The following is a 19,392-nucleotide window of genomic DNA, read 5'->3' on the forward strand; positions in this document are numbered from 1 at the left end:
TTTCTACAAATGAATAACTTATCTAATGAATAGCTTTTTCTATAAAATTTTATTTGGTATTCTTAACCGAAGCTTTTTTTCTCCGAAATAAGCTTAAATTATACAAAAAAAACTATGGAAAATAACAAAAAGCTTTTGCATAAACAAGCTATTTTGGACAAAAAATGTATGCCTTTATAATATAATACTTGTTTTATAAAAAAAAATAAATTTATAGATTTTTAATGAACTTAAACCCCAGTAACACCAAGTCTGGTTATGTTTTAACTAATAGTTATTCTGACAGTATAACTATTAGTAAGCCAAATTAAAAAATTTACTTTCAAATTATAAAAAATATATTTTTACTAACTTTTATTCAATATTATCCAATAAAAGCTTTTTTCATCAATTCATTATAAAAAAAAGCTTTACTTCACAAGAAAAAATACCTTTTTATTTACCAAAATAATTTTCTGCACAAAAAAAAAGCTTTTTCGCAATATTTAAATCAAAATAACTTTAAATCAACAGTAAGATCTTGATGTGAGACCCTAATAGAGAGCCATAAGGAGATGAATGTTTAATGTTTTCTATGAAATAATCTGGAATTTTTCCAGGTTTTGAAATACTTCGTATCCCTTTTGAAATAAAAATATTAAAAAAATAGTTTAGTAAGTAGTGAAATAATCAAAAAAGCTTTCAGATGATTAACTTTGTGGTACCTGCTGTGCTTAAACAAGACATAACTTCAAACAATATAGTGAAAGCTATATATATCTTCCATCGGATCTCTAAAATTTGTTAAGATAGGACCAATAACTTAGAATTTCAAGGGATAACTCTTACTCTGTCTGTTTAGCAAGAACCTTTTAAGAAACTCTGTTCTTTTTTGCTAAACTGATAACTCTTTAGTTTTATTACTATCTTTTCGCCAAGATCATTAAACTTTAGAACTAAATAAAGTACTTTAAACTACATAGAAATGAATTTAGCAATATCTAATCAATAAAACAATTAAAGAAATGAAAACATTATTCATTTAGTAGACATGGAACTAATAAAAGAAACATGTGTAGTTTAACATGTGAAGATGAAAGGCAAAGATTAAAACCTTATTTTTGTTTTTTTGAAGATATAGAATTGTCTATGTTTAGAACTTCCAGGCCACGACTTATCGCTTCCAATGATAACAACACAAATACAATAAATATATGGCAAAGAAGGTGTGTTCCGGTACTAACTAATAACTATTTAAGAGCCGTTCAATGGTTAAATAGTTGTAGTTTCTCTTTAAGACCTCAATATGAAGGTTGCAATTATACAATTGTTTTTGGCCTCTGCCTGTCTTTTGGCCGCCTGCCAGGGCCGCGTTATTCAAGAGGATGTGTTGCTGGAGGAAATGCCTTCACAGTTTATGGAACCTATGGTTTATATGCCAGAGGAAGTTATTAACTCTGCTAATGTAGTGGCTGAAACTGAAGAAGTTGAAATTCCTGCAGAAGTTCCAGTTGTTTCAGTAGATGAAATTGAACCCCGCAGTGGTAAGTTTAATAAGACTTAAACTGGAATATAGAAAAATCTTTTACTAAAAAAATTATTAAACATTTCCTTAGGTTGCTCCATAGCAATTCGTGGTGGTCTTAAGGCTAAGCAACCTTTGTACATTAGACCCGGTACCAGTGAGTTCTATCCTTTCTCCGATACCGGTAAAATTGATGTGGCCGCCGGTAAAACCATTGAAATTCACTGCACCAGTGGCTTTGCGCATCCTTTAACAGGCAAAACTCACACGGCCACCTGCGTTAGTGGCAGCACTTTTAAAGTCAATGGCGTTGAGCATTCTTTGCCCAGTCTGGTGTGCACCAGTTGGCCGGCCTTTGTTGCCAAGAAATCGGGCAGCACCTGCAATGGTGGTACCTCCCTTGTCAATGTTGGTTTTGAATTGTCCTCCTCTCGTTTCATGAGACAATATCAAGTGTGCTTTAATGAACATGAGGAAGTTACCCGTTATGTCTACCACAAAATGTTCCCAGGCAGCAATTACTATGAAACTGGTGTAGAACGTCTTAATTTCGCCACTGGTGGTTTCTTTGCTGGCAAAAATGTTGACAAACTCTATACCCAGGCCCAGCAAAAGGAAACCATTGACAAGGAATTGGGCTACAATGCTGAAAAATACTTTGATGGTAAAAAGAACATTTTCCTGGCTCGTGGTCATATGGCTGCCAAGGCTGATTTCATGTATGCCTCCGAACAACGTGCCACTTTCTTGTTCCTTAACACGGCTCCCCAATGGCAGGTGTTTAATGCCGGCAACTGGGCCCGTGTTGAGGATGGTGTCAGAGCCTGGATTACCAAACACAAGAAGACTGTCGAATGTTGGACTGGTGTTTATGGTGTCACCACTTTGCCCAACAAGCATGGGGTACAAACTAATCTGTATTTGGCCTATGATGGCAATCATAATGGTTTGATTCCAGTGCCCAAATTGTATTTCAGAGTTGTAATTGAACCCTCTACCAAGAAGGGTATTGTCTTCATTGGTGTTAATAATCCTCATTTGACTTTGGCCGAGATTAAGAAGGACTATATTATCTGTCCCGATATCAGTGATAAGGTCAGTTATATTCCTTGGAAAAAGACTGATATTGTGGCTGGTTATTCGTATGCCTGTGAAGTTGCTGAATTCCGCAAGAAGGTCACCACTTTGCCTTCATTCTCTGTTAGTGGTCTTTTGGTTTAGATTTGAATTTTTTTGGTATTTTAATACTCAACAGTTTTTTTGGTGATATTTAATAAAGTGAAAATGTTTTAAATGTTTTTAAGATTATTTAAGAAGAGTCTTTAATACTTGGATTTTAAATTATAGTTTCTTAAGTATACGACAAATTTATTACAACGTAATTATAAGGGATTTGAAAACATGAATTTGAAATGAATTAATGATGAGAAAGATGAATCGATCATTTTAAACTCGAATTTATTTTAAAATTCTGAAATTTCAAAATTAAATTAAAAGATTTTCTTCGTTCAAACATTTCACATGCGAATTGGAAAAGTGAAATCCTAAACAATTTTATTTTATATCAATTTAAAATCGAATTAAATCAATTCGTAAATGTATAGTTTAGTACTACTTTTAATACAAAAAATCAAAATTTTACAATCATGGCTATTCCTGTTCTCGCTTTCACTATTCACCCTATTTTATAAAATGAAATTTCGAAAATTATATAATTAATATTAAAAAAATCACGCGTAAACATTTATAGAAGTTCTGAGAAAATTAGATACTATTGTTGTAATTATGCTTTCAAAAATAAGGTGAATGGTGAAAGTGAGAACAGGAATAACCCTGAATATAATATTGAAAAATATTTTTTTATTTATCTGATTTCAAATTCAATATTGTTAGAATATTGCTTTAATTTTGTAACTGCATCTCAAAATATAAAAATTCTTAAAATTTTTTTATAATTTTCAATTCGAAAATTTTTTAAATTCAATTAATTTTAAAATTTGAGATGTTTTAAGAATATCGAATATTTTTAAATTTTGAGATTTTAAAAATTCGAAATTATTCTAATTTCGGCTTTATTTCGAATATTGAATTTTAAAATTTTTAATTTATTATTTTAAGTTTTTTAAATTATTTCATTTAAAATTCAAAATTATTAGAAAATCGGTTTAATTTAGAAAATTGTATTTCAAAATATAAAATTTCTAAAAAAAAAAATTTATAATTTTGAACAGAAAATTTTAAAAACTTTTATTAATATCAAAATTATAGATGTTTTAAGAAAATTGAATTCAAAAATGTTTGAATTCAAATTTCGGTTTTATTTTAAAAATTAGAATTCAAAATCAAAAATTTACAAATTTTTTGATATAATTTTGAATTAAAAAATTCAATAATTTTTAATATTCTAATTTCAAATATAAAAATATCGAATAATTTTGAGATGTTTTCGAATTTATAACTTAACATTTTTTAATTACATATGTGATTTTAAATTCAAAGTTTTTTTTTAAGTTATATTTCAAAATCTAACATTTTTTTAAAAAAAATATGTGATAAAAATTTAAAAAATTTGATTATGTACTATTAAAATTTGAGATGTTTTATTTTAACATTTTTAAATTCGACTTTCGGTTTTATTTTGATAATTTTATTTCAAAATCTAAAATTTCTAAAAAATATTGTAATTTGAAATCAAAAATTTGATATGTTCGAAAAAATTCCAATTCGAAAATTTTAAATTGTTTGCTGATGTGATTTTTCGAAGTTCGAAATTTTAATTTTTTAATTTTCGAATATCAACATTTTGAAATTAAACATTTTTATTTGATATTCTAATTCGTATTCTGATTTATTTATTGGCCAAAAGCCTGTGATAAATAAACAAAATTTAAAAATCAAATATTTTCGAATAATGTATTACTTATGATGAGCAGCTACTTTTTATTAATAGAAAATTATTTCGTTTACTATTGTAATTGATTCGATTTGTATACAATTCTAACGATGTTTTAACCTTTAAGCTAAACAAATCGATTTCGCAGCCAACTTAACAATTAATGTCTATAAGAGAATATATATTATTGATCACTATTGACTCTAAACGAAAAAGAGCGCAAAAATTATTCAATACAAAACTATTTGCAGTACCATCTATAGCGACCTGGAATAAACAATGTTAAACGCAAACAGAAGGCATCATGTTAATCAGACTTTCAGTATAAATAAAATACTTGTAATAATATACGTTTTGTTAATTGAGTTATGTTTCCAACTCTAACCTTCCCTGATCTATATGATCTCAAAACAATGTGGCCTGGTATAAACAATGTTTAAATGAGAGACAGTAAGATTATATTTTTTTTTTGTTAATTGAGTTAGGTTTTCAACTCAAACATTTTCTGATCTATTGTTTCTCAACACAAATCTTTCTAACCCTGAATGAATTTAAGCCTATAAATAAATTATCAATGATCTTGGTTTATTCTATTAAATTCTCATAACTGCAATCGTTCTCTTCAAAACCTTTAGTCTTAAAGCAATAAACCACTAACATCAAACGTTGGCAAATGTGTCACTACTTTACGAAATTCACTTACTTCACAGGCATACATATAGCCCTTTCTAATATCAGTTTTCTTCCAGTTTACATAGGTAACTCTATCGCTCACATCTGGACACAATATATAGTCTTGCTTGATCTCAGCCAGTGTCAAATGTGGATTATTCACACCAACCAATACAATGCCTCGTTTGCTAAACGGTTCAATGGCTATTTTGAAAAATAGTTTTGGCACCGGACCATGCATCATATTGTTGTTCATGTCGACATATAAATAAAGCGGTGTCGGGATATTATTTAGATTAGGCAATGTGGTGACACCATAAACCCCTGTCCAACAGTTCAAATCCAATTTGTTCATATGCACCCACTTGCGCAAACCGTTCTCCACAGCCAGCCAATTGTTACCGTTGAAAGATTGCCATTGAGGAGCAGTGTTAATGTAAAAAAATGTAGCCCGCTGTTGGCTGCCTAGAACAAAATCCGCTTTGGCAGCCAAATGACCACGTACCAAAAAATATATGTTAGCACTAAAGAATCTGGAGGAATCAGCACCCAAAATCATGTCAACAATAAGTTTTTGATCACGCTTGGTAAAGACTTTTTCCAAATCTTCTTGAAAGAAGCCGGCCCGCTCAAATAAGCCGGGTCGTGGTGCATTTTGATAAAAATTAGCGCCTTTACGTAGGGTGTGTTGGACATAACGTGTAACTTCAAAGTCTTCATTAAAACACACCTGATATAGGCTGGCGAAACGCATGGGAGTTAATTCGAAACCAACATCAATGAATTTAGTGCCACCTGGACATGAGTTACTAAGGACTCTAGTCGTTACTTTATTCCAACTGGCGCAAGTTACACTATCCAAACTCCTACTCCTGCCAGCGATCATAAAGTTAAGGCCATCAACACAAGTGGCAATAACATTATAACCCTGAATGGGACTAGCAAAACCTTGAGTACAAACAAGTTCAATATCTTCCCTGGTGGCCACACTCATAACACCATTTGAATCGTAGGGATAGAATTCCGTGGTACCCGTTTTAATAAACAAAGGCTGCTTTGGATCCTCGATATCTTTACGTATTGATATGTCACAAACTAAAATGAAAAAATAAAACTAAAAAAAAACAAATTCTTGACCTCTAAAAATAGGAAATTATACCCTGTTGTAGTGGCTCATTTTGTGGTTCGATATCAAAACTTTTATCATCATACTCCGGCCAAACATCCAACTCTTCCTCTAACTCATAAGGTGAAGGTTTATCTTCAATTTCCTTTTGCCAAAACGGAAACGGATCTATGTAACTTAAACTATCTATAAAGCTTGAAATATTTGGCTTTCGAATAAAGCTTTGTGCGGGAGCCAATAGTAAACTAAAAAGCCAGAGGATTTGAAAAACTAGAAACATTTTGCTAAGATCTTAAGGAGTAACTAACAAAGAATAGACTGTTGGAGAGATATTTAAATGGTTTTCATGCTGTGCTAAACTTGATTTTAACAATTTATTGGTTAATTAAAGTGTAAGGTAATGGTAATTAAGCGATTTATATCTAAAGTATAAAATACAGAGTTTCTGAAAAGTATAATTAGCTTAGCGATAGATATTTCGAAGTCCATTGCAACGATGTATATAAGGCTATAGTAAGTTGGAACTGCAATGGGTCAAAATCGGGAAAAATATTTTTGAACCCGAAATTTTTTTTCATCAAAAAAATTGTTTTGTCATAAATTCTTTTTTCACTAATAAATTAAAAAGAAAAAATTTAAAAAATTAAAAAACAATTTTTAAATTTTGTTTACCTAAAAATATTTCAAATTTTTATTTTAAAGTATAATTTAATGAAGGGTATTCGGCACAGCCAAATAGTTTTTTTTTCAAAAATGTGTAAAATGTTTATTGAGACCTTTTTTCCCCTTGAATTAAATTCAAATTGAACTTTGTTAAATTGTTTTTAAGTTTCAAATTTCTAAAACAACAAAACACTCGATCAAATTTTTGAAATCACTAAATTATTACGCATATAAATACGATTATTTACGTACATTAATCGGTTTAATATTAAAATAAAAATAAATCTAAAATACTTGCTAATATCAAATATGTACGAAAATAATGCGTTATCTTATTTAAAAAGCTATGAGTTACTAAATATGCTACGTAGGTAGCATGAGAAATCTAGACATACATCGAAAATTGTAAAGAGAATTTGCTGTAATTTCAATAATATTTATATTGCACATAATGAATCGAGTTAGACGAGCCACGTGTTATAGCCTGTGAAACAATTCAATTATAATTCAATCAATCGGTCATTTACACTGATCGTCTACTCTCTACTACTCGTTTAAACGATCAGAATATGATTTAACACCATTGAATTTATTTTTATGTGATTATTTGAAGTCAAAGTTCTATACCAACATTATAGGCATTAAATTCAACGAAATTCTTCAAAATTTTAAAAAAAGTTGGTAGAACGATTTATAAAATTTATTTATGTCGAATTTCATCAAGATATTAATTATTATAAGACATTTGAATCGTTTATTTCAAAAACCAGTCAAGCAACAAAAAATCCAAAATTGAGTTATTTGGTGATTACTCATCATAATTTTTTAAAGCTTGTTTATGTCGAATTTCATCACGATATTAATTATTATAAGACAATTGAATCGTTTATTTCAAAAACCAGTCAAGCAACAAAAAATCCAAAATTGTGTTATTTGGCGATTACTGTTTTGTAAAAGGTCGTTTCTAGGAAGTTTTCTTTGATTTACTCAAAATCAATAATTTGTTGCGTGACTGTTTTTTTGAAATAAACGATTCTATTTTGAATGATCAAGTTATTTTCAGAAAAAAATCCAAAACTGAGTTATTTGGCTATTACTGTTTTGTAAAGGTAAATCTATAGTTTCTATGAAGTTTTCTTTGATTTAGTCAAAATCAATAATTTGTAGCTTGACTGTTTTTTGAAATAAACTATTCTATTTTGAATTATCAATTCATTTTCAGAAAGGACCTTGTATGGGGACTAGGTACAAATCTTGCACGATTTTCGCCATACCTTACGCTATCATTTCAGAGTACTTAGAATTTATTTATGCAAAATTTTATCAGAATTGTCGCGTAATAAAAAACATATTTATGACTGCTCGAACAGTATTCCGGTGGGACATTTGTATGGGGGCAAGGTGAAATCGTGGACCCATATTGCTCATTTTCAATAACAAACAAACCTTATCAACAGAGAATATTTTTAGAAAATTTCAGCCAGCGAAATCCTTTCGCTTGGGACCTACCACACACAGAAAACAGATTCGTGATAGCAACCGAATTTGTTGCCAATCTATTGATTCGGTTGTACACATAGAATTTTTCGGTTCTATCAACAGAAAGTCAGTTAATAAAGAAGAATTTCAGTTGAAGAAACCAATCTTTTATTACCCCTTCTAAAATTTTGTAGCCACAACTGTAAAATTCGGTCACTAATGCAGAATCATTCGATTGGCGACACATTCATGTTTTCAACAGACAGACGGACGGACATAGCAAAATCAATATATGCTCATATTTTTGATGGTAAGTATAAAAATTTCTCAAAATAAACTTTTTATCACTTGGTAACATAGAAGATAAATACACATATATCGGAAAACATCCTGTCAAAGACCTAACTCAGTTGCCAAAAACCTTAAAGGTATTATTAAAATAAAACTATGTGAAAGCAAAAACAACACTCGTTTGTCTGATTTCTTGAGTAATTGTTTTCATCACATAGGTTTTTGATAAATGAGTTAGGTTTTTGCCAGGAGAATTTTCACTCTATATATGGTCACAACTTCCTAAACTTCTTTATTCAACAATCAAACTTAAATTGAATATATTTTTTTATTATTTATAAGGTACTTCAGTTTCATTTTTAAACTGCCTAGATTAAACATAAATCATATTAAACTTAAAACAATTGCTTTATATAAAAAACTAATAAAAACAAATTAATCAAAACTAACCATTATTGTATAGATAACACCATAAATACCATTCATTAAACGTTTTAGGTAAAAAAAAAAAAATCACAAAAAGAATAAAGAAACTTGACGTACACTTACTACACTTGACCAATTTAGCCATACGAGTACTCGATATTCAAGATAATGTCCAACTGTTAACGATAATAATTTTAGAAATGTTTGAATGTAAATATATTCATACCTATGTTTTTAAAATTGCAAAGTAATGTCTTTTATTCTTAATATTATTGGCCGATATTTAAATACTTAAATTGATTGATAACAGCCATATACTAGAGGTGTGCGATTCGCCTATCTCTGGGGTATTTAAGTGTCAGACATGGTGAATCTTTAGTCTAAACACTATTTGTTTACCATGAAGTTTATTACCAGTTTACTGCTGCTGCTGGCTGCAGAAACATGTCTTTTCCAGTTAACATTAGCTGGAGTTTCGGCAGTGCCTTTGGATATATTGGAGAATTTGAAAATCTCTGACGATTTGCCAGAGGCTCCTGTAGAGGTGGAGCAGGAAATATTTGAACGTAATATCTATGCTGATATAGTAGATGAGTTACCAGCAGCTGTTGAGGAACAAGAACAGAATGTTTTGGCTGAGGAGCGTGCTGCTGGTAGGTTCATTTCTTTTATAAATTATTTCAAATATTTGTTAAATAATATTTTTATATTATTTAGAATGTACAATTAACATTCGCTCTGGTTTGAGTGCTCCCCAACCTGTGTTCTTGGAGACAGATTCTGCCAACTTTTATCCCTACTCCGATACTGGCAACATGCTGGTGGATTCCGGCAAAACCATGCAAATGTTTTGTCCTGGTCAATTCAAGTCCTTTGCCAAGACTCTCATAACCGCAACTTGTGTTAGTGGCACTACCTTCAAAGTTGATGGCACCAGCTATAGTTTCTCGGAATTGGTGTGCAAATCCTGGCCCAGTTTTGTGGCCAAGAAAACTGGCAGCTCTTGTAATGGTGGTGTTTTAATTAAAGTAGGTTTTGAGGTCTCTTCCTCCCGCTTTGCCGAACAAATGCAGGTGTGCTTTAATGAGGAGGAAGAAGTAACCCGTTATGTTTATCACACTTTACATCCGGGCAGCAATTATTACCAAACAGGCGTAGATCGTATTACCTTCCAAACTGCCGGCTTTTTTGGAGGTAAAAATGTAGACAAACTTTATACCCAGGTGACCCAACAGGAAACCCTAAATGCTGAATTGGATGGTGAGGCTAGTAAATATTTCGACAATGCCAAGAATGTTTATTTGGCCCGTGGCCACATGGGAGCCAAGGCAGATTTTGTATATGGCACCCAACAACGTGCCACTTTCCTGTTCATTAATGCTGCCCCTCAATGGCAGGTGTTTAATGCCGGCAATTGGGCTCGCGTGGAGGATGGTGTCAGAGCCTGGGTATCGAAAAACAAAATCAATGTCCAGTGCTATACAGGAGTCTATGGTGTCACCACTTTGCCCAACAAAGAAGGACGTGAAACTCCTCTTTATTTATCCCATGACAGCAATAATAATGGCTTGATCCCGGTGCCCAAAATCTACTTCCGTGTGGTCATACAACCGGCCACCAAAAAGGGTATTGTATTTGTGGGTGTCAACAATCCCCATTTGACTTTGGAACAAATCAAAAAGGACTATGTATTTTGTACTGATGTCAGTGACAAGGTGAACTATATAAACTGGAAAAAGACTGATATCACAGCGGGCTATTCGTATGCCTGTGAGGTTGACGATTTCCTAAAGACTGTCAAGACATTGCCTGCTCTTACAGCCACTGGAGGTTTGTTGGTTTAAAGACTGTTTTTAATTTTCTGAATAAAACATACAACGCAATAAAGTTTACGCCAAAGAATTTATTATATCTTATCATTAATTTAGCTACAATAATATTTTAAAAGTTAGATTAGGGCCTGTCAAGTTGTTGAACTCTAAAACGTGACGTGAGATTAATTGTTTAAAAACCCAATAAGAGAGCTATATTCGGCTGTGCCGTATCATCACCAGAGTATACTTTAAAAAAATGATTAAAAATATTTTTTGGAAAAAAAATTTGTTTTTCCAAAAAAAGTTCAGAATTTTTTAAAAAAAAAAAAATTTCAAAAAAAATTTTTTTTTAAAAACTTTCTAATTTAAACAATTTTATGGCCGCAAAATTTTTTTAAGATTTCTTTTTAATTTTTTTAAAATTCGTTTGAGAAAAAAAAATTATGAAAAAAAAAATTTCTTGATGCAAAAATAATTTTTAAAATTTCTTTTATTTTAAATTTGTTAGTGCACAAAATTTTATGAAAAAAAATTTTTTTTGGTAAAAAAAAAAATTCGGGTTAAAAAATATTTTCCCGATTTTGACCCATTGAAGGTCCAACTTACTATGGCTTTATATACCATAGTAAGTCGGAAAAGGTCTTTGAAATATCTATCCTTAGATATTCATATTATCTATATTAATGGCTTTGTAATCCAGATATAGATCAAAAATAGGTCAATTCAGGTCACATTGGTTGTTTGCTTATAACTCAGCCATTTATGGACCGATTTTCTTGATTTTAAATAGCAACCAATTCGGGTCCATAGTGGATATATTGATATATGTAAGTTATTTGGTTCTACGAAAAATTGTTTTCAACATGCAGACGTACAGATGGATATGGCTATATCGAGTCCGCTATCTACAATGATCCGGAATTATAATCGGAATGACAAGCCACTCATGGTGAAGGTTATAATAATGTGAATTTTTAATTACTTGACTGAAGGTTATGAAAGAATGATGTTAAATTAAAAATAATTTAACCAAACAATTCAATTTTGGGGGCATGATGAATTTAATGGTTATCAATCCCATTTTCATGGCATTGTAAACTTCGCTCTTTATCAAAACCAATAGAAATCAATATTTCCCTGTTAAGGGCTCTTCAGTTTCTTTTAATAATCTACATAAAACATAAATCTCTTAAGCATTTCTTACCAAACATAAATCATTTATTGATTGAGGAAGTATATTAAGGAAATAAATATAGAACTTCTTCAAACACTTGTTCAAATATCTTAAAAATAAAACTTATTTATAGCAACTCAACTCAAACAGCTTTCAATTCAATGAACTTTAACAGTCTCTTTAATTTGTCTCAATTTCTTATAACCATAACCTTCCTCTTCTCCTCCCTTCCTCCCACAAAAATTACTTCAGCATAAATTTTGTTCAAAAAGTAAACGAACCTTTTAAATTCTAATTAACTAGAAACGATTGTTATGAGTTTTTCTATTTGTATTTGAAATTTATATTTAGCAACACAACAACAACAACAACAAAAACTGTCCCTTTAAGATATTTTAGCACAATAATTTGTAACGTTTATCGCATTATGGTTGTTTAAGCTGAGACATACACATATTTACTCTTTTACATTCTGTTACGCTTGATTGTTTAACCTTTCGCTTCTAGAAAATCAATGATACATGAAAATTTTACCAACGTCTCTGCTTAAGGATGAATGCTTTCTCTTTGAATGTACTATATTGGTTGTAAGTCTTGTGCGTGGTCTATGGTTTACTACAGTTTCAAGACGATCTTTTGTTTTTTGCGTCTAGGGAATTGTATATTTCTGCTGCAACTGTTAGTAGGTAATATTTTGTATGGAAAAATATGTACATAACTATTTATATACAAATGAAATGGAATAAACTAAATGAAAAATAGTTTATAGAAGTCTGCAGGGACGAATCTTTTGCACAGTTTACTTACACATTATGAAAAATAAAATTATCAGTCAAAAAGTCCCATTATCTGAAGAAAATTATTTATATTATCAAATTTCCTATATTAATTTATCATTTATAAGCACTTTCTAGCTAAATTGTATGTTTTAAAACGATTTAAAAGATTTTCCAAAAATTTTATTTTTGAGCGTATGATTAATATTAATTATGACTTATTTTAAACAGTTGTAAATAACTCAGAAACCTCAACAGCTATTCGAAAACTTAAAACCTTTATAAAAAGCCAACATTAAAAGCTTTATAATAAATGTTATTTTATATTCAAAATCACATATCAAATTATTGTAATGAAGGCTGAAAATCAAATATTTTTTTAAGAAATTGTTTCTTTTATAATTTTGTATGGTTTTTAGTAAATTTTGATATAAAATTATATGTAAACTAAAAAACCTAAGTCTATTATTTAAATAAATTTAACTCATGCACATGATTTCACCACGAAATTTTAAAAAAATTAATTTTCAGTCAAAAACTCCCATTTTTTAAAGTAGGTTGTTAATTATGTGAAATTTAAATGCTTATTTCATCATTTTTAAGCATTTCGTTGCTAAATTATATGTCTTAAATCGATTTTAAAGAGTTTCCAAACAATTTAATTTTGAGCGTATGAGTAATATTAATTTTGACTTATTTGAAACAATTGTAAATAACTTTGAAACCTCTACAGCTATTCAATAACTTAAAGCCATTATAAAAAGCCAACATTAAAGGCTTTATAATTAACTTATATTTAAAATTAAAATCACATACAAAATTATTGTAATGAAGTTTCAAATATTTTATAAAATTAATTATTTTAAAAGTTTTTAGTAATTTTCGATATAAAATCTTATGAAAACTAATAAAATTATCAGTGAAAAACTGACATTTTTTTAAAAAAAATATATAAATTATATGAAATTTAAATACTTATTTTATAGTTTTTAAGTATTTTGTTGTTAAATTTGATGTTCTAAAATGATTTTAAAGAATTTCCAAAAATTTTATTTTTGAGCGTATGAGTAATATTAATTATGACTTATTACAAACAATTGTAAATAACTCAGAAACCTCTACAGCTACACACAATCTTAAAACCTTTATAAAAAGCCAACATTAAAGGGTTTATAATAAATGTTATCTCATATTTAAAATTAAGAAACCGAAGTCTATATTGTTTAAATAAAGTTTCCTCATACAAATTTAAAAAAAAAAATTCTCATTTTTTTAACATAAATTATAAATTATGCGAAATTTAAATACTTATTTTATATATTTTATTACTAGCTGATCCGACAGACGTTGTCCTGTCCATGTTAAAAAAAAGCTTGTGTTCGATTTGTGAATTTGTGAGAAGCGGTTGGAAAAGAGTAAAAATAGATAAAAAGAAAAAAATCGATTTTTGGTCAGAAATATGAGTGATCACAGATCGAGCTCCTTTTCTTGATTAAACGCTTATTGGCCAAATTATTAGCGAATTTAGATATTTTGAGTTTTTATATAAACAATCGATTTTTGGTCAGAAATATGTTTGATCACAGATCGAGCTCCTTTTCATGATTAAACGCTTATTGGCCAAGTTATTAGCGAATTTAGATATTTTTAGGTTTTATATAAAAAATTTATTTTTGGTCAGAAATATGAGTGATCACAGATCAAGCTCTTTTTCTTGATTAAATGGTTATTGACCAAGTTATTAGCAAATTTAGATATTTTGTGTTTTTATATAAAAAATCGATTTTTGTCAGAAATATGAGTGATCACAGATCGAACTCCATTTCTTGATTAAACGCTTATTGTCCAAGTTATTAGCGAATTGTTGTTAAATTTTATGTATTAAGTCAATTTTCAAAAGATTACAAAAATTTTATTTTGAGCGTATGAGTAATATTAATTATGACTTATTTTAAACAATTGTAAATAACTCCCAAATCTCTGCAGCTATTCAAAAACTTAAAACTTCTATAGAAAGCCAACATTTAAAGGTCTCTATTAAATGTTATTTTATATTAAAAACTACCATTTTATTTATTTTAAAAACTATATAAAAAAAAATTTTAAATTTGTTACAAATCTTATATCAAACTTTATAAATCTCCTATTTTTTTTAGTGAAAGGTATGAAAACCAACAAGGATTTAATGTATTCTGTGTGTAGGATTTTTTATTTTTTTTTTGTTTCCAATCTTGAAAAGCGTATTTGTTTCTTTTATTCTCTTGTATATTTATATGTATCTATAGGATTGTCTATACATACAGCCATAAATGTCGATTTGCTTCATTATGTATGCATCTTGTTAAGTGAAAAGGGATCCTTTTCATGTTGTTGATTTGAAACTGTTTCTTTATTTCTTCGCTTACGTTTTTTGTTGTGTTTTGTTTTTACTGAAGATACTTAAACAAATAGATACGATGAAGCTTTTACAGGCAATATTTTATTGGTCATACATATTCCGACTTTTGTTAGGCATAAATAAGAGGGCAGAAAGTAGAAGTATGGTTTTAGGTTTTAGGAAAAAGATACAGTCAGTAAGTGATTAAGTGACTCAGTGAGTCTGCTCGTTAGTTAAGGGAATAAGTGAGTCAATATTCAATTGTTTGTTAAAAAAAGCAACACAATCAAATGTTGCTTCATTTTTTTAGTTTACTTTTTGTTTCTGTTGTCTATTCCTTATCTTAAAAAGAGCTAAGGATTTTCAGAATTAACCCTGGAATTTTTTTTTTTTGGATTCTTTATGCTTCAACTACAATAACCTTTCATTTGGAAATGGTTTTAGTTATTTCTCTAATTTGTTTCTCTTTGTTGGGTTTCGATAAGCAAGTTAAGGTTTATTGTAAATTACAAATGTTATGTTTTTTCAAGCCTCTTAATACTTTATAAGATTTCAACTTATTTTAGAAACATATCCTGTCATCTTATACATTTGGCATGTATACATATAAAAGTATATCTCTCTTTCATTTTTAGCTTGCATATCAAGGATTTTAACAGATTTATTTGTATTACTTTATTCTGCTCTTCTTGTATAAATATATTTTTGTTAAAGCCCAAGAAAACATCTTTTAGCCTTGATGCCAACAAAAGGATTCAATTATTTCCTTTGTACCAAAAAAAAAGGCAAATACAAGTATTTACCTGAGTTCTATTAACAGATTTTTGCACAAAAAAATTCTTAATCTTTTTAACGTTTTTTCCATAAGGATTATACCTTTATGTGTTCATGTGTTCACAAATGGTGGTGAAATGCCATCTTAAATATACAGACATACACATTTGTAAGCCTCAATTTAAATAATACAAAAGACTGAATGTAATCTACCAAATAAAGATTGGATCTACAAATTCTATGTTGGAATAAAAAAAGGTGTTAAACAGAAGGAATTAAACATAAATAAAGTAATTGATTTTATTGTAAATAAAAACAGGCCTTTCTTGGGTCAAATGAAAGAAAAATATTCCATGTTTTTCCTAACAATTTAATTTAGAATTTAATTTCTCTTGATTTTTAATTTTTTGTTATGTTTCTAACAATTCAAATAATTAAAAGTTCTGCGAATTTTGGTCTTTTTATTTTCAGACATTTTAGCTTTTAAATGTTCTAATGATTGAAACTTATTTATTTATCTAAAGGACCAAATTTAACACTCTACTGACTTAAAGCTTAACAAAAAAAAACTTTAACAAATAAAATTAAATCAAGTGTAACACAAAAACACAACAAAGGAGATTTAGAAAGAAACCAAAACGAATACAAAATACTCTAAACTAAAATTTGTATATCAAATTATTATTTTTAAGCATTTTGTTGCTAAATTCTATATATTAAAACGATTTTAAAGTGTTTTAAAAAATTTTATTTTAAGCGTATGAGTAATATTAATTATGACTTATTTTCAAAAATTTTAAATAACTCAGAAACCTGTAAAAATATTAAAGAACTTAAAGGCTTAAGAGTAAGCCAACAGTTAAGGGTTTTTAATAAATGTTATTTGATATTAAACACTACATTAAAATAATGTAGGCTGAAAAACAAAGGTTTTAAAAAAAAAAATATTTTCAAATTTATTTTGGTTTTTAACACTTTTTTATATCTTAATAAACAAAATTTTAATTATCTACTTTCTCCATTGTTTAAATGAACATCCCATAGAAATATTTTCTTTAAAAAGTTATCAAACATAAAATGTTTACCCAAAATTATCCATTATATGAAGTAAATCATTAATTATATGAAATTAATAGGTTTAATTTATTATTTTTAATATTTTTTTGCTGAATTGTATGTACTGAAGCGATTTTAAAGACTTTACAAAAATTTTATTTTTAGCGTATGAGTAATATTAATTATGGCTTATTTTAACAAATTTTAAATAACTCAAAAACCTCTAGATATATATACAAATTCAAAGCCTCTATAGAAACACAATATTTAAGGGTTTTCTAACAAATGTTATTTTATATTAAAAAACTTATTACAAGTTATTATAATGTAGGCCGAAAAATAAATATTTTTATAAGAATTTTTTATTTTATAATTTGCTTTATTCTTCAGGGCTTTTTAAAAAACGTTGTCAATATTATAAATGTAAAACTCTTATACAAATGTTATCATCATTTGATCCTAAGGTTTCAGAGTTATTTACAATTGTTTCAAATGAGACATAATTAATATTACTCATACGCTAAAAAATTATATTTTTGTAAACTCTTTAAAATCGTATTAAAACATGAAATTTTATAACAAACTGCTTATAAATATTAAATTAATCATTTTAATTGTATAATCTTAATGTTTTACTTAACATATTGAATGATTTTGATTGAAAATTTTAAATATCAAATAATATTGAAAATTTTCAATCAAAATCACTCAATATGTTAAGTAATAAATTAAGATTATACTATTAAAATGCTTAATTTAATATTTTTAAGCATTTTGTTACCAAATTTCTTGTTTTAAAACGATTTTAAAGACTTTACAAAAATTTTATTTTTGAACGTATGAGTAATATTAATTATGACTTATTTTAAACAATTGTATATAACTCTGAAACCTGAAGAAATATTTAAAAACTTAAAGTATCCATAGAAAGCCAACACTTAAGGGTTTATATTAATTGTTATTATATATTAAAAGTCACATTTCAAATTATTATAAAGTAAACTGAAAAACAAATATTTTTCTAAACAAAATTTATTTTTAAGTTTGAGTTTTTTTTCTAGTTCTCCCTCTATGTATATTTCTCTATGGTTCCGGCTTATATAATTTTATATAAAATTTCTGATACACATTTTTCATTAAAAAAAATTCGTAAAACTTCTATTTTATGAAGTAAATCATTAAATACAAAACTAAAGTGATTAATTTCCTATTTTTATGCATTTTGTTAACAACAAAAAAAGATTTTTAAGAGTTTTAAAAAAATTTATTTTGAGCGTATGAGTAATATTAAATATGACTTATTATAAACAAGTGTAAATAACTCAGAAACCTCCATAGTTATTAAAGAACTTATAGTCTCTATTTAAACATAACATTAAAGGGTTTCTAAAACCAAATTTAAAATTATTAAAATTCCGGGGTCAAAACCATTTTTTTTTGTTTTTATCTTTAAAACTGAAACTATGTTTTACTTTAACATTTTCCCCCTTTAATGTTACCTATTTGTAACCATAACTCATGTAACCCAATACCAGTTTGTAGCACTCCTACACCCTTAAACAAAAGAGACCCTAAAATTACCTTAAAAAAAAACAAACAAAATCTGCTTGAAAGCAATTAGGGTTTTGTTTTCATTCTTCAATGCCACGAAAGGTAAAAAATGAATTGGCACTTGTTCAGAGGGCAGATTTTGGTATAATTTGTTGTAATTGATGATTTGTTTAGATTTTCATCTTTAATGAAGCAACAGATTTCACGTAGCGTGAAAAAAATTTAACAAAAACATCAATAACAGCTACAAAAAAAGGTAACTACCAAAAAAACAACACAAAGCAAAAGAAAAAAATTAAACTAATTGTGGATAGCAGTTTTTTTCACAACATTTTTAAACAAGAAAACAATACAAAAAATATATAATTTTACAAGCTTTACATGGTTGTTTAAAAAAAAAAAACCTGACAGCTTAGTAAACAGCATACTTTTTTTCACACACTTGCTTGTATATTGTGCAAAAATCCTCTAAGATAAAATGATTAATGACATTTTTAAAGGTCCATTAAGTACTTTTTTTCATTTTAATGAAATAAATTGTTCCTTACTGGCAGGGTTTTTTATAAAAAAAAATAATGTACTTGTATACTTGTTCTGTAATGAGTAGCAGTAAAAAGGGTTGTGGAAAAAAGAATTAAATTAATAAAGAAAATTGAACATTTTAACACATTGCTGTGTAACAACAGCTGAATGTTATTTACTCATTTAAAATGTTATTAAACCATTTTTCACCCTCTCTATTAAAACAATAATTTATTATACATCCATCAATTTCATATTTTCTCAAAATTATATAAATTATTTTTGTTTAAAAAC

At 28.1% G+C, this 19,392-nt stretch overlaps 3 protein-coding genes across 3 annotated transcripts; 2 read left to right on the forward strand and 1 right to left on the reverse strand.

Moving 5' to 3' along the window:
• The first annotated feature begins 1,279 nt into the window (after positions 1-1,279).
• LOC135954319 (uncharacterized) lies at positions 1,280-2,733 on the forward strand. The gene is made up of 2 exons (XM_065504436.1): positions 1,280-1,523; positions 1,596-2,733. The coding sequence occupies exons 1-2, from the start codon at positions 1,286-1,288 to the stop codon at positions 2,723-2,725; spliced, it is 1,368 nt and encodes a 455-aa protein (XP_065360508.1). The 5' UTR covers positions 1,280-1,285; the 3' UTR covers positions 2,726-2,733.
• Positions 2,734-5,034: 2,301 nt separating this feature from the next.
• Positions 5,035-6,475, reverse strand: LOC135955755 (uncharacterized). The gene is made up of 2 exons (XM_065506113.1): positions 6,229-6,475; positions 5,035-6,164 (listed from the first exon to the last, which is right to left on the reverse strand). The coding sequence occupies exons 1-2, from the start codon at positions 6,473-6,475 to the stop codon at positions 5,035-5,037; spliced, it is 1,377 nt and encodes a 458-aa protein (XP_065362185.1).
• A 2,974-nt stretch (positions 6,476-9,449) lies between these two features.
• LOC135953593 (uncharacterized) lies at positions 9,450-10,956 on the forward strand. The gene is made up of 2 exons (XM_065503550.1): positions 9,450-9,707; positions 9,772-10,956. Exons 1-2 carry the CDS (start codon positions 9,455-9,457, stop codon positions 10,896-10,898), a joined length of 1,380 nt encoding a protein of 459 aa, XP_065359622.1. The 5' UTR covers positions 9,450-9,454; the 3' UTR covers positions 10,899-10,956.
• The last annotated feature ends 8,436 nt before the right edge of the window (positions 10,957-19,392 follow it).

Source organism: Calliphora vicina, chromosome 3, assembly GCF_958450345.1.
Source record: "Calliphora vicina chromosome 3, idCalVici1.1, whole genome shotgun sequence".
NCBI lineage: Eukaryota > Metazoa > Arthropoda > Insecta > Diptera > Calliphoridae > Calliphora > Calliphora vicina.